This window comes from Mirounga angustirostris, unplaced genomic scaffold (genome assembly GCF_029215605.1).
Source record: "Mirounga angustirostris isolate CCGP_5_RB_7025 unplaced genomic scaffold, mMirAng1.0.hap1 SCAF_6, whole genome shotgun sequence".
Classification (NCBI taxonomy): Eukaryota; Metazoa; Chordata; class Mammalia; order Carnivora; family Phocidae; genus Mirounga; species Mirounga angustirostris.
In genome coordinates this window covers 27,353,352-27,364,647 of record NW_026991714.1, presented here as the reverse complement: position 1 = coordinate 27,364,647, position 11,296 = coordinate 27,353,352, and the positions used below count along the sequence as shown (strand labels likewise).

The window sequence follows — 11,296 nt, the reverse complement described above, 5'->3', positions numbered from 1 at the left end:
GTCCGGTGAGGGAAAAAGCAGGGCAAGAAAGAGGAAAGAAAATGTCAGCTCTTGGTTTCTGGGTAAAGATACCAATAGTGCAGGCCAGATGGACTTGCTGAACATTGACTGATCCGGGTCCTTGAATAGGCACTGGCCAGGTTTTCCTAACCTCCTTCCCCTTCTACTGTACCTTAACTCTACCTCTAACCCAAGCCTGTAAGTCCTTGAGGACCTTCAGAAAGAGACCCATTCAGTTGCCTGGGCTGGACAATTTGCATAGGTCCACAACTCCTCTTAAAGGCCTGCAGCTTAACAGGTAGGGGTCAAAGTCTATGGATCTGAGCACTGTGTTAATGAGCTCTAGGACACCAAACAAGCAAGACTCATAGATATTGGGAATCAGTTCGTAGGTTAACATTAAGAAACTTGTCCCCTGAACCCAAAGCAAGGCCACTGGGGACACATCCAGGTAGCCCCAAGGCTCACTGGTGCCTAAAAAAAGCAGAGACCCATCCTGAGTAATACGCTAGAACTCAGTGTCTGAAAAAAATCAAAGCAGGTAGATTCAGGCCAAGAGTACAGGCCCTACCCTTCTGGTGGGGGCTGGGCTGGGTTCTGCTCAATGGCCTTGCCAGGGGCAGAGCCTGGTCCCATGGAGATTTCCCACCTCTACAGAGAATACATTTCTGTCTGGCTGAGGGGCTTTTCAAGCACATTAGAGAGAGACATCCTTGAACCTGGGCCGTGCTGGAAGGGACCACCAGTTTACTCCTTAGGTCCTGCCAGGTCCTTCTACTGACTAATACACTGATTTCTAAGACTGTATGTGGCTAGGTCCTAGAACTATAATACCTTTCTCATCAGGGACCCCTTTAAAAATAAAAAAATATAGACTTTTTTTTTTTTTCCCTAAAAGGCTCATAGGCACTTTAAAAAGTATTTCAGATGTTCAACAGCCCCAGGCTAAAGACCCTTGGTCTTTTGGAATCCTGGTTCTTGGACCCTGTGCCTTTACTTTATATGGCATGGGGCTAGAGCCCTAAATTTTAAGATGGCTGCTGCAGATTGGCCTGTGAATTCATGTGGCTTCTACCTCTACTGCCCTCTGTTGGCCATGAGGAGGGAGGATAGGTTAAAAACAAAAAAACCACTTGACTCCTTCCTGGCATTGAAACCCAGACAGACTTTCTGTCCCAGAACGCTAGGCGCCAACTTCCAGCAAGCTTTCACCAGAACCTCTAGAAGGCTTACCTTTCCTTGAGGTGGGTTGGGGATAAGGGGGTACACACAGGGAACCACCCCATGAAGTCAAAGCACCACAGTCCTGGTCCTGAGCCCCTGAATATTTGTCAGAGTGGTCTGATCGATCCTCTGTTATGTATCCCCCGGCTGGAACCACCGGACACAGAGGCCATCCTGCCCCTTAACTTAGAAGGACGACAAGGAAGTTGGAAAGTTAGTGAAGGCCCATGCCTGGGCAGAACTCCACATCACAGAGCTCCACATCGCTTGAGACACCGATTATATTTGTAGGGGGTTAGGGAAACAGTGGAATGAGAAATACAAAACTAGGGAGAGAGCGGACGTCGCAGATGCCAGGACCCCCTAGAACTCCTCGCTCTCATCCTCGCCGTCCATAGACTCTGTTCCCACTTCTTCATAATCCTTCTCCAGGGCAGCCAGGTCCTCTCGGGCCTCGGAGAACTCCCCCTCCTCCATGCCCTCACCCACGTACCAGTGCACAAAGGCCCGTTTGGCATACATCAGGTCGAACTTGTGGTCGAGGCGGGCCCAGGCCTCGGCGATGGCTGTGGTGTTGCTCAGCATGCACACGGCCCGCTGCACCTTGGCCAGGTCGCCCCCGGGCACCACTGTGGGGGGCTGGTAGTTAATGCCAACCTAAGAAGAAACAGCAAATAGTGTCAGCCCCTGGTTCTGGGTTCCTGGGAAGGGGTGTGTGGAAGGATTCCCAAAGCTGGGAGAGGGGCAGTCCCCTGGTATTTGGCATTTGCCAGTCTGTAAGGAACCCAGGGATAAGGGAACAAGTTAACCACCATAAGGAAACAAACAAATCTGGAATGTGGGACCTTCAAGACACTAAGACTAGTCCCTTCAAAGTCACCATCAAGAAAAAGGGTGGGGCGCCTGGGTGGCTCAGTTGGTTAAGCGACTGCCTTCGGCTCAGGTCATGATCCTGGAGTCCCAGGATCGAGTCCCGCATCGGGCTCCCTGCTCGGCGGGGAGTCTGCTTCTCCCTCTCATGCTCTCTGTCTCTCATTCTCTCTGTCTCAAATAAATAAATAAAATCTTTAAAAAAAAAAAAAAAAGAAAAAGGGTGGATGCTTTACATTAAAAGACTGAAGAGACAAATATAATGCCTGGGCCTGGATTATAAACTGACTTTGAAAAACGGATATAAAAGACATTTGTGGAAATGGGGAAAATTCAAATACTGACTTAGGTATTCTTATTTTGGAGAAGGATTATTAAAAAACAAACTGGTGGGTCATAAATAGCCGTAAATGAGTTTAAATGGGTCAGCAAAGCAAACATAAAGGAAGCCTAGCAGAGCCAGATGTTGAATCTAGGCAGTGGGTATATAGGTGTTAATTGTACTAACCTCCCCACTTTCCTATAGTTTACAAAATAGCTTAAAAAATATAAAATCTTGTGAAGCTCTCCAGTTGGATCTAAACTTAATCTACTTTAAACGTTGCTCTATTCAGAACATATACATTTCATATTCAGTGTTAAAAAAAAAAAAGCCCACTTCCCCCTTACTGCCTCTACGGACAGCAAGCTTACTACTTCCTGAAGGCAGCCTTTCTTCCTCTGAGTAGCTGAAGCTTTCCTAATATGGAGCTAGAAGAATCTGCCTTCCAGACTTCCTACCCCTGATTTCTAGTTCTGAGCTACAGGACAGCTCTTCAGTCCTAGCACACGGCTGTTGGCTTTATGACCGGAGTCCCTGAGTCCTCTCCCGTCGTGTCACGTCTGTAACAGCGTCACCGGGCAGGGAAGCTGTGGGTTTCCTAAATGCCAGAGCTGCCACCTTTAATCTTTCTAATCTCACCCTGGAACAAAACCCATAAAACTTAAACTAGGTCACATGCCCAGTACCCTCTGGGAATGCGGGGAGAGAAAAGAAAGGGGCATAAACAAATTCTTTCTCATTACTTCAAAAGGAAGAGGCTGTGTTCCCAGACCTTCTGATCCACGTCTCGCCCACTATCTGAATGGAAGGCCTTTCCGCGCTTCCAAAAGCACTCCCTTCCGAGCGGGAGCCATACTGGGTGGGTATGTCCCTGGCACAGGTGAACGGTCCCAACCTGACTGGCAAACCTAGGGAGTGCCCATCGGCCAGGCCGAAAGACACGAAACCTACTTTTTCTTTCATACAGGCAAGCTTTCGAGTAGAATAAAAAAGCTGTTATTTGCCCGATTCTCCCCATCCCTAGCCCTTCTGGCGTCCTGCCTGTGGCTCTGTAGGAATCGCTCTTCTCAGCGCGTACGCAGGCCACATGCTCACCACCTCCCCTCCCCCCCATCCGCGACTTCACTCCTCACTTGCCTTGAAACCTGTGGGACACCAGTCCACAAACTGGATGGTCCGCTTCGTCTTGATAGTGGCAATGGCGGCATTCACATCCTTGGGCACCACTTCTCCGCGGTAGAGCATGCAGCAGGCCATGTATTTGCCGTGACGGGGGTCACACTTGACCATCTGGTTGGAGGGCTCAAAGCAGGCGTTGGTGATCTCGGCCACTGACAGCTGCTCGTGGTAGGCCTTCTCCGCGGAGACGATGGGGGAGTAGGTCACCAGGGGGAAGTGGATGCGGGGGTAGGGCACCAGGTTCGTCTGGAACTCTGTGAGGTCCACGTTGAGGGCCCCGTCGAAGCGCAGGGAGGCTGTGATGGAGGACACGATCTGGCCGATGAGCCGGTTGAGGTTGGTGTAGGTGGGGCGCTCGATGTCCAGGTTGCGGCGGCAGATGTCATAGATGGCCTCGTTGTCCACCATGAAGGCACAGTCCGAGTGCTCCAGGGTGGTGTGGGTGGTCAGGATGGAGTTGTAGGGTTCCACAACCGCTGTGGATACTTGGGGGGCGGGGTAGATGGCAAATTCCAACTTGGACTTCTTGCCATAGTCAACAGAAAGCCGCTCCATCAACAGGGAGGTGAAGCCTGAGCCAGTGCCACCCCCAAAGCTATGGAAGATCAGGAAACCCTGAAGCCCGGTGCACTGGTCTGTCTGGGGTAGGAGAGAACACTGTTAGGATGCAGCTGACCCACCCCCGGCCCCCAGCCCTCTTCTCCTGACGGAACCCTCTTCTGTCGGCAAAGCTACTGTAGCCCAACTACAACTGTATTCACTTCTAGATTTAGAAAACAAACAAAGCAAAATAAAACTTTTAAGCATAATTTGTACATAAAGTGTACACATTTTATTGCATGTACAATGAACGGTTTGACAAGTGTATATACCTATATCACCAAGCTAATCAAGATACAGAAATTTCCGTGACTCCAGAAAGTTCTCTCATGCTCTTTTGCTTTGCCTCTGTAGAGGTGAGAAGAGACTACCTCCAGGGGTTTGGAGTTCTAGGGGACAGATGACCTTGAAGGGCACTGCTGTGTGCGTGAAGTGGCAAGTGAGGGATGGTGGGAGGGGAGAAGAGAGGAGAGGAGGGTCAGGTGGGACGGGAAGACTGTTGTCAGACAGCTGGGCCCTCTCAACTTTGTGGCTTTGCGCCCTGGTTGCAGCAGAGTGGGAGGTGGGGGGAGGTAGTGGTGGCATCTTGTTGAACATAGAGATTCGCAGGCCCCCCACTTCAGACTGTAACCCAGGGACCTGCGGGTTTAACAAGTACCCCCGCTGACTTCTGATGTAGCTGGTCCTTGGACGAGAAGAGCGTCAGTCTATACCAGACGCACGGGGAGTAACGTTATAAAAATTCTCCATTTATTTGTGATATATCCATGTATCGATTCACTATGTGGTACACCTGAAACTAATGCTATGGCAATTATATCTCAATAAAAATCAATTAAAGGAAAAGCAAACTTGATGCAAATTGATAACAACTAAAAAAACCAAAATACCCCCCAAACAAACAGAAAACCCAAAAAACAAAACAACAACCCCCCCCCCCACCGAAAAAGCTCTTAAGAAAATCCTAGGACACCTGGGTGCCTCAGTCGGTTAAGCGTCTGCCTTCGGCTCAGGTCATGATCCCAGGGTCCTGGGATCGAGCCCCGCGTCGGGCTCCCTGCTCAGCGGAGAGCCTGCTTCTCCCTCTGCCCCCCTCCCCCGCTCATGATCTCTCTCTCTCTCTCTCCCAAATAAATAAATAAAATCTTAAAAAAAAAAAAGGAAAAGAAAAAAAGAAAACCCTAAGCCCAGGGGGTACTTTGTTTTTGCAAGCACAGAATCCCATTCCTCAAGTCAATGAATGGCAAGTCCTCAGTCTGAGCTAGTGAGCAGCACAGAGTAGGTCTGGACAATCCCTCTAGAGGACCAGTGCCAAGTACTGGCTCCTAGTTGGCCTCGCTCCTGGTTCTCAGTGCCTCAGGCAAGGGATGGGGTAAACTGGGAAGTGGTTAAAAAATAACCAGTAAGCAGGAGCCTCTCCCAGGTGTAAAGTTCTGCTTAGGAGTCTAAGAACAAGCTGACCTGTCAAGGCAGCTTCCACCTACCTGCTGGGGGAAGAGAGGGATCAAAGCTCAAAGAAGGCTTGGATTGGACAATTAGACCTGGCAAAGCTAGGAACCAGCAGGGCAGGAGCCTGAGTCCACAGACTCAGGGCAGAACTGGTTATTCAGGCTTCTAACCCTAGATCCACACCCAGGACACACAGCTCCCCCTAGGGGAAGCGGAGGAGACAGACAAGCCAAAGGAGCCGTCAGGACACCACGGGCGCTGGCCACAGCCACAGATCTGTGGTTTCCCTTTCTTCCACACACGTCCAGCCTCCCAGGCCAGGAAGAGAGAGTCAGGACACACGGATCTCCTGACGGTGTCAAGGGCACTTGGTCCGCTCACCAGTTTTCGGATGCGCTCCAGCACAAGATCGATGATCTCCTTCCCCACGGTGTAGTGGCCTCGGGCATAGTTGTTGGCAGCATCTTCCTTGCCAGATATCAGCTGCTCAGGGTGGAAGAGCTGCCTATAAATGCCAGTTCTTACCCCATCTTGAGGGGAAGAAAGAGGGCAAAGGTAAGAGAGGCTGGTCCCATCCCCTACGAGGACACAGGCGCTAGGACCCACGCTAAGCTCCCCCACGTATAACTGCAAAAGGGAGCATGGATGGCCAACAGCCTTCCAGAGACCAACTTGCAAAGCCCAGTTAGTCCTCCCTGGGCCTGAGAGGAGGTAAGTCAGGGGGCCCCTTTAACACTGCCTTCCCTCACAGCCACCTCTACGTGGTGAGGAATCAGACGGGGTCTAGGGGAATCTCACTTCACTTTTTTTTTTTTTTTTTAAGATTTTATTTATTTATTTGAGAGAGAGAGAATGAGAGACAGAGAGCATGAGAGGGGGGAGGGTCAGAGGGAGAAGCAGACTTCCTGCCGAGCAGGGAGCCTGATGCGGGACTCGATCCCAGGACTCCAGGATCATGACCTGAGCCGAAGGCAGTCGCCCAACCAACTGAGCCACCCAGGTGCCCTCACTTCACTTTTGATTGGGACTAGAACATAGACTGATGCAGAAAACCCAGTCCACAGTTTACATCTACAAAACTATCTTTGGAAACATGGGGAGATGGGGAAGCGCCTGGGTGGCTCAGCTGGTTAAGCGTCTGACCTTGGCTCAGGTCAGGATCTCAGGGTCCTGGGATGGAGTCCCGCACTGGGCTCCCTGCTCAGTGGGGAGCCTACTTCTCCCTCTCCCTCTGCCCCTCCCCCCTACTCATGCTGTCTTTCAAATAAGTAAAATCTTAAAGAAAGAAAAAGAGAAAGAAAAGAAAAGAAAAAAAAGAAAGAAAGATGGGGAGAGGGGTAAAGTTTTCAGGAACAGGAAACTGAGGTGATCCAGATGCAGAAAGGAGGAAGCAGAGAACGCCCTGGGAGCCAGCAACAGCCAAGTTCATATGGGTCCACATACTATTAAGGGGCCCCTTTCAGTTAAGGCTGAGCAGGGAACCATTAAGAATGTTCTCAGTGCCCAGTCCCTTAGGCAATGTTATCCTCAAGAGTGTGCGGGTAGGAAAAAGGAAGTTTAAAGTTTCTGCTTCCATATCCATTCTTTTCTGCAGTCTTCATTCTGGGTCTGACCCCTGACTCAAACATCTGGCAGTTTCTGGGCAGAGCAGTTTGACTGATATCTGTCTCAGCACAGGAAGCCCTCAGGACCCCTCCTGAAGTCAGAGTCTAGACAAAAGCAACAGACTTCAGTGTTGTTCTTGGCAGGGGGCTGCCTGCATTCCAAGAGCTTTTCCCCTAAGCAGGGCTCCCCACTGACTTTGGGGCTGGCAAAAAATACAGGCTGGAGAGGGGAACCCCCGCCCACTCACCTATGACAGCAGGCTCCAGGTCCACAAAGACAGCCCGGGGCACATGCTTGCCAGCCCCAGTCTCACTGAAGAAGGTGTTGAAGGAGTCATCGCTGCTGCCCAGCGCCTTGTCACTAGGCATGGTGCCATTGGGCTGGATGTTGTGCTCTAAGCAGTAGAGCTCCCAGCAGGCATTGCCCATCTGCACGCCCGCCTGGCCCACATGGATGGAGATACATTCACGCTGTTGGGGGAAGCAGAGAGATGATGGGGTGTGAATGGAGAAGGGAAGCAAGTGGACCTTGAAAAGGCCCTGGAAGCACCCCTGTATCTTTCCTCCCTGGAGACTGAGGCCTGACAGTGAGTTATATGTTCCCAAACCCAAAGACTGGGTTCCCTTTCCAGACCTTCCCACACTTTAAGCCAAATGACCTCATTTTCTTTCTCATTTACTGAGGGCTCGAGAACGAAAGTGGCTAAAGCCCAGGTCTTCAGGGGTAGGAAGTAGAGAAAGCTGATACCAAGCAGCCAAATCCCATTGCCTAATGCCCTGTGTGCTGGCTGGGGTGGGACAAGGAAGCTCAGAGTCCTGCACACCAAGATGGAGCCTCCAGCACTGGACCCCTAGGGGAAGGGGTCTCCCACGGTGGGGACTCTGTGTCCTCTACACTCTGAAGGGGCAGAAGACCAAGTTCAGGTCTGTGGATTAAGAGAGGCAGTGGCTCTGGAGTTAGAGCTAGTTTGAAAGCTCATCCGCAACCTCCCCTTTTGGGGGGATAGGCCCTGACTCTGGACACTTGTCCTTGCCCACTGCACTACACAGTCAATCCAGATAAGTACTGCTCGATGGTCACAATGGAGCCAGAAGACTCACCCTGGCCCTTTCAGCTCTCCTGAGGTAACTCCTACAATGGACAGACTCTCTTGTCTTCTGGTCCTTCACCCCCAACCCACAGTCTATAGGATCCGTGTGAAAGGGCGGCACCCTTCCCAGATGCAGAAGGGGTCTTCTAAGACAATCGGCAACAGTTTAGCAATTTTAGGAGCTATCCTTCAAGGCAGCCTCAGAGCCTTTACAGGGGCTCAGGACACAGGCGGGCATCTGATGATTCCTGTGAGGCCCTGAGGCCTGACACACCCCGAGCTCTTTGGTTTAACTGAGGGACTTCACGGGTTGGGCATCAGAAGAGGAGAGAAGTGGAGTAAAGGATATTCCTCCTTAGACACCAGGAGCTCACGGACGTGCCTGACCAGGGATGGGTCAAGGTCGTGCACCTCTGACTTCTGGCCGCGAGTCCGGCCGCGCAAGACAAAGGCATTCAGAGGAACAGTTCAGAACTGGAGAAACCTGCCGGAGTTTGCGGAGCGGCCCAGGTCCGGCCTCCAGGGCGGGAGTGGGACTTCACCCGGAGGCGGGGACTGCGGCTGGGGGCGGGCGCCTCTTTGTCCCGGGCCGCCGCGGGAGAAAACTGGGGCGGGTCCAGGCTCCCGACTCCGGAGCGCGACGCACAGCCGGACCGGGGTTGGGGGCCCCAGGCTGCGCGCAGCGCGGGGCGCACCCCGCCACGCTGGCGCCCCGCCGACCCCGCGCCCCCGCGCCACCTCCCTCCCTTTCTTTCCTCCCTGGAGACTGAGGGAGTGCGCAGAACTTCTCCAGCTCGCATTCGCCTCTCCCGGGCCAGGGGCTCAGAAAAGCAGCGCTCGGACGCGGCGGGCGTCCCCGGCCTTCCGCACAGCCCCCCACACCGTGGTCACCGTGACCGCCCCCCCCCCCCCCCCAAGAAGCCCCGCGCAGCCCTTCGCACACACCCTGGACTGCCCGGCGCCCCGGGCTCCCCTCCTTCCCGCGCAGCTGGCCCTTACCGGGGACCCTCGGGCGCCCCCAGCACGCTCTCCCGCGCAGTACCGCCCTCATCGTGGACTCCGCCAGTACCCCCCAGCTCCCTCTCACCATGGTTGTTCCGACAGGTGACGTTTGCGGAGGGTCGTTGACTGCAGACGCGTTACGAGTCTCCAGCAACACCACGAATCCCGGCGCAGACAGGCTAGTTGGGGCTTATATATCCCCGCCCAGCTGCCGGCCATGCCTCCTAGCGGAGCTCCCATTGGGCCGCAGCCGGACGGGGCCCGCCCCCTACGCGTCTCTCATTGGGCCAGGTTCCCACCGAGGCCCGCCCCTCTCTCCGTTATTGGGCGGGCGCTTATGAAATATCCCCGCCGTAGCCGGTCATTGGGCAGTTTGTAAAACCAAAGGGAGGGAAAGCCTCCGGGGTCCGAGCCCTCCAGGTCAGCTCGACCCTCTTTGCCCTCCTTTGGAGGTGTGCCAGGTCTGAGAGGTTGGAGCTTTGGAGAAACACCATTGTTCCCTTGTTGCCTTAGCTCATTATACGGGTAACATGGCGGACCTGGTTCGAAAAGTGCATAAACCTTGGACGGTGGCGCAGACTTGAAATCAGCAACCGCTAGAGAAGGAAAGATGCTGTGATGAGAACCAGGTACTGGGAGCGTCTGGGGAGGGACAAAAATGCGGCTCGGGTGGGTGGGTGGGGGGCAGGCAGGTGTGGGAGAGAGCATTCCAGGCGCGGGTAATTGAAATTTACCTCCCTTTGCGGCAAGAGCTTCAGATCAGGTGACTCAGATTGCAAGAGAGCAAGGAGTCCAGGCTGGCTAAAGCAGATTGAAGAGGACTTGTAGGGTGAACACAGATGTTACTTTGAAGAGTTTGCACACAATTCCACTGGCTATGGGGCTCCTTTGTGGACTCTTGACTAGAAGAGTGATGTGCTAAGCAGTATTTTCGGCAGTTCATAGATGTTACCTGTGTATTTTTTTTTTTTTTTTCCGGTTGTGGTTTCTTAGCTGAGATGAGGTTTTACTTCTAAATACCTAAGCAAAACAAATTAGCCCATTTCCTAGTTTGGGAGGGTTAATTGGCATTTGGTTTTATCAAATGACTGGACACCCCACAAAGATTACCTTAGTATTTGTTCAGCACATTCCAGAGGAATCCAAAGCATCTGTCATCTCCTGTTCTCACTTCCCATTGGAAAGCTGACTGCACCCAGATTATGCCAGTCAGGCCTGGAGATTTGAATTGTTGCTTTAGGAAAATCTATAATGACTTTCTGTTGATACAACCCAGGAAGACTCAAAGTTACTGTGTCACTCACCAATGTGACATCAGATCAGCTGCCCCCTGGATTCTTGCACCTGTTTTTCCACAAGACTCTAGACATGTTATTCAAAAGTATTCTGAAATATTTTGAAACTAAATGCTTGTCTAGGTGGCTTGGTGGTTTAAATTCAGGGTGCAAAGGTTAACTTCAGACTCTGAAGAGTGTTCTTTGATCTCAACCCTTGTGTTTTACGAGGCTGCCAGCTTTAAAGTGGTTATCTCTGGTCAAGGGATAAGGTGAGAGAGCGTGGGTGAACATTCAAATAAGTACTTTGAAAACCCTTGTATATACAAAGCTAAGATGTGGTTATTCATTGTCACAGGCCCAAGCAAAACAACTCAAATGTTACATCTTACTGAATATGGGCATATCAGTGATTAAAATGAATCTATCTGGCCATAAACTCAAAAAGCCATAAACTCAACACCATCATCTCTTCCTTGCCTGGTCCTGTTAGGCATTCAGCCCACCAGCTGGTAGCGTCTGCCAGTTCAAAATGTCCTTCCGTTTCTTTAGTGAATAGAGTGAGTGGGCTCTACCCCAAAAAAACTATATTTGCAACAATAATCCTGTGTTATTTGTGGAAATGACACAAACCAACCTCCCTCGACGATATGCTTCTTTATAGAGCACAAGTTAATATTA

The 11,296-nt window shown here is 51.8% G+C and overlaps 1 protein-coding gene across 2 annotated transcripts; it reads right to left on the bottom strand.

Moving 5' to 3' along the window:
- Window positions 1-1,487: 1,487 nt before the first annotated feature.
- Window positions 1,488-9,570, bottom strand: LOC123846013 (tubulin alpha-8 chain). 2 transcript variants are annotated; one of them, XM_045877019.3, is made up of 5 exons: window positions 9,427-9,570; window positions 7,497-7,719; window positions 6,026-6,174; window positions 3,554-4,234; window positions 1,488-1,881 (listed from the first exon to the last, which is right to left on the bottom strand). In XM_045877019.3, the coding sequence occupies exons 1-5, from the start codon at window positions 9,427-9,429 to the stop codon at window positions 1,588-1,590; spliced, it is 1,350 nt and encodes a 449-aa protein (XP_045732975.1). In that variant the 5' UTR covers window positions 9,430-9,570; the 3' UTR covers window positions 1,488-1,587. The 2 variants fall into 2 exon arrangements, with proteins under 2 accessions (XP_045732975.1, XP_064450066.1); XM_064593996.1 differs by lacking the exon at window positions 9,427-9,570 and adding an exon at window positions 9,285-9,307.
- Between the last annotated feature and the right edge of the window lie 1,726 nt (window positions 9,571-11,296).

Bases quoted from the DNA above. Each gene is read 5' to 3' on its own strand.
- LOC123846013 (XM_045877019.3), bottom strand. The intron at 4,235-6,025 runs GTGAGCGGACCA...CTCCTACCCCAG, and splicing joins TGGAGCGCATCCGAAAACTG to ACAGACCAGTGCACCGGGCT. The intron at 1,882-3,553 runs GCAAGTGAGGAG...GTTTCTTCTTAG, and splicing joins GGTGTCCCACAGGTTTCAAG to GTTGGCATTAACTACCAGCC.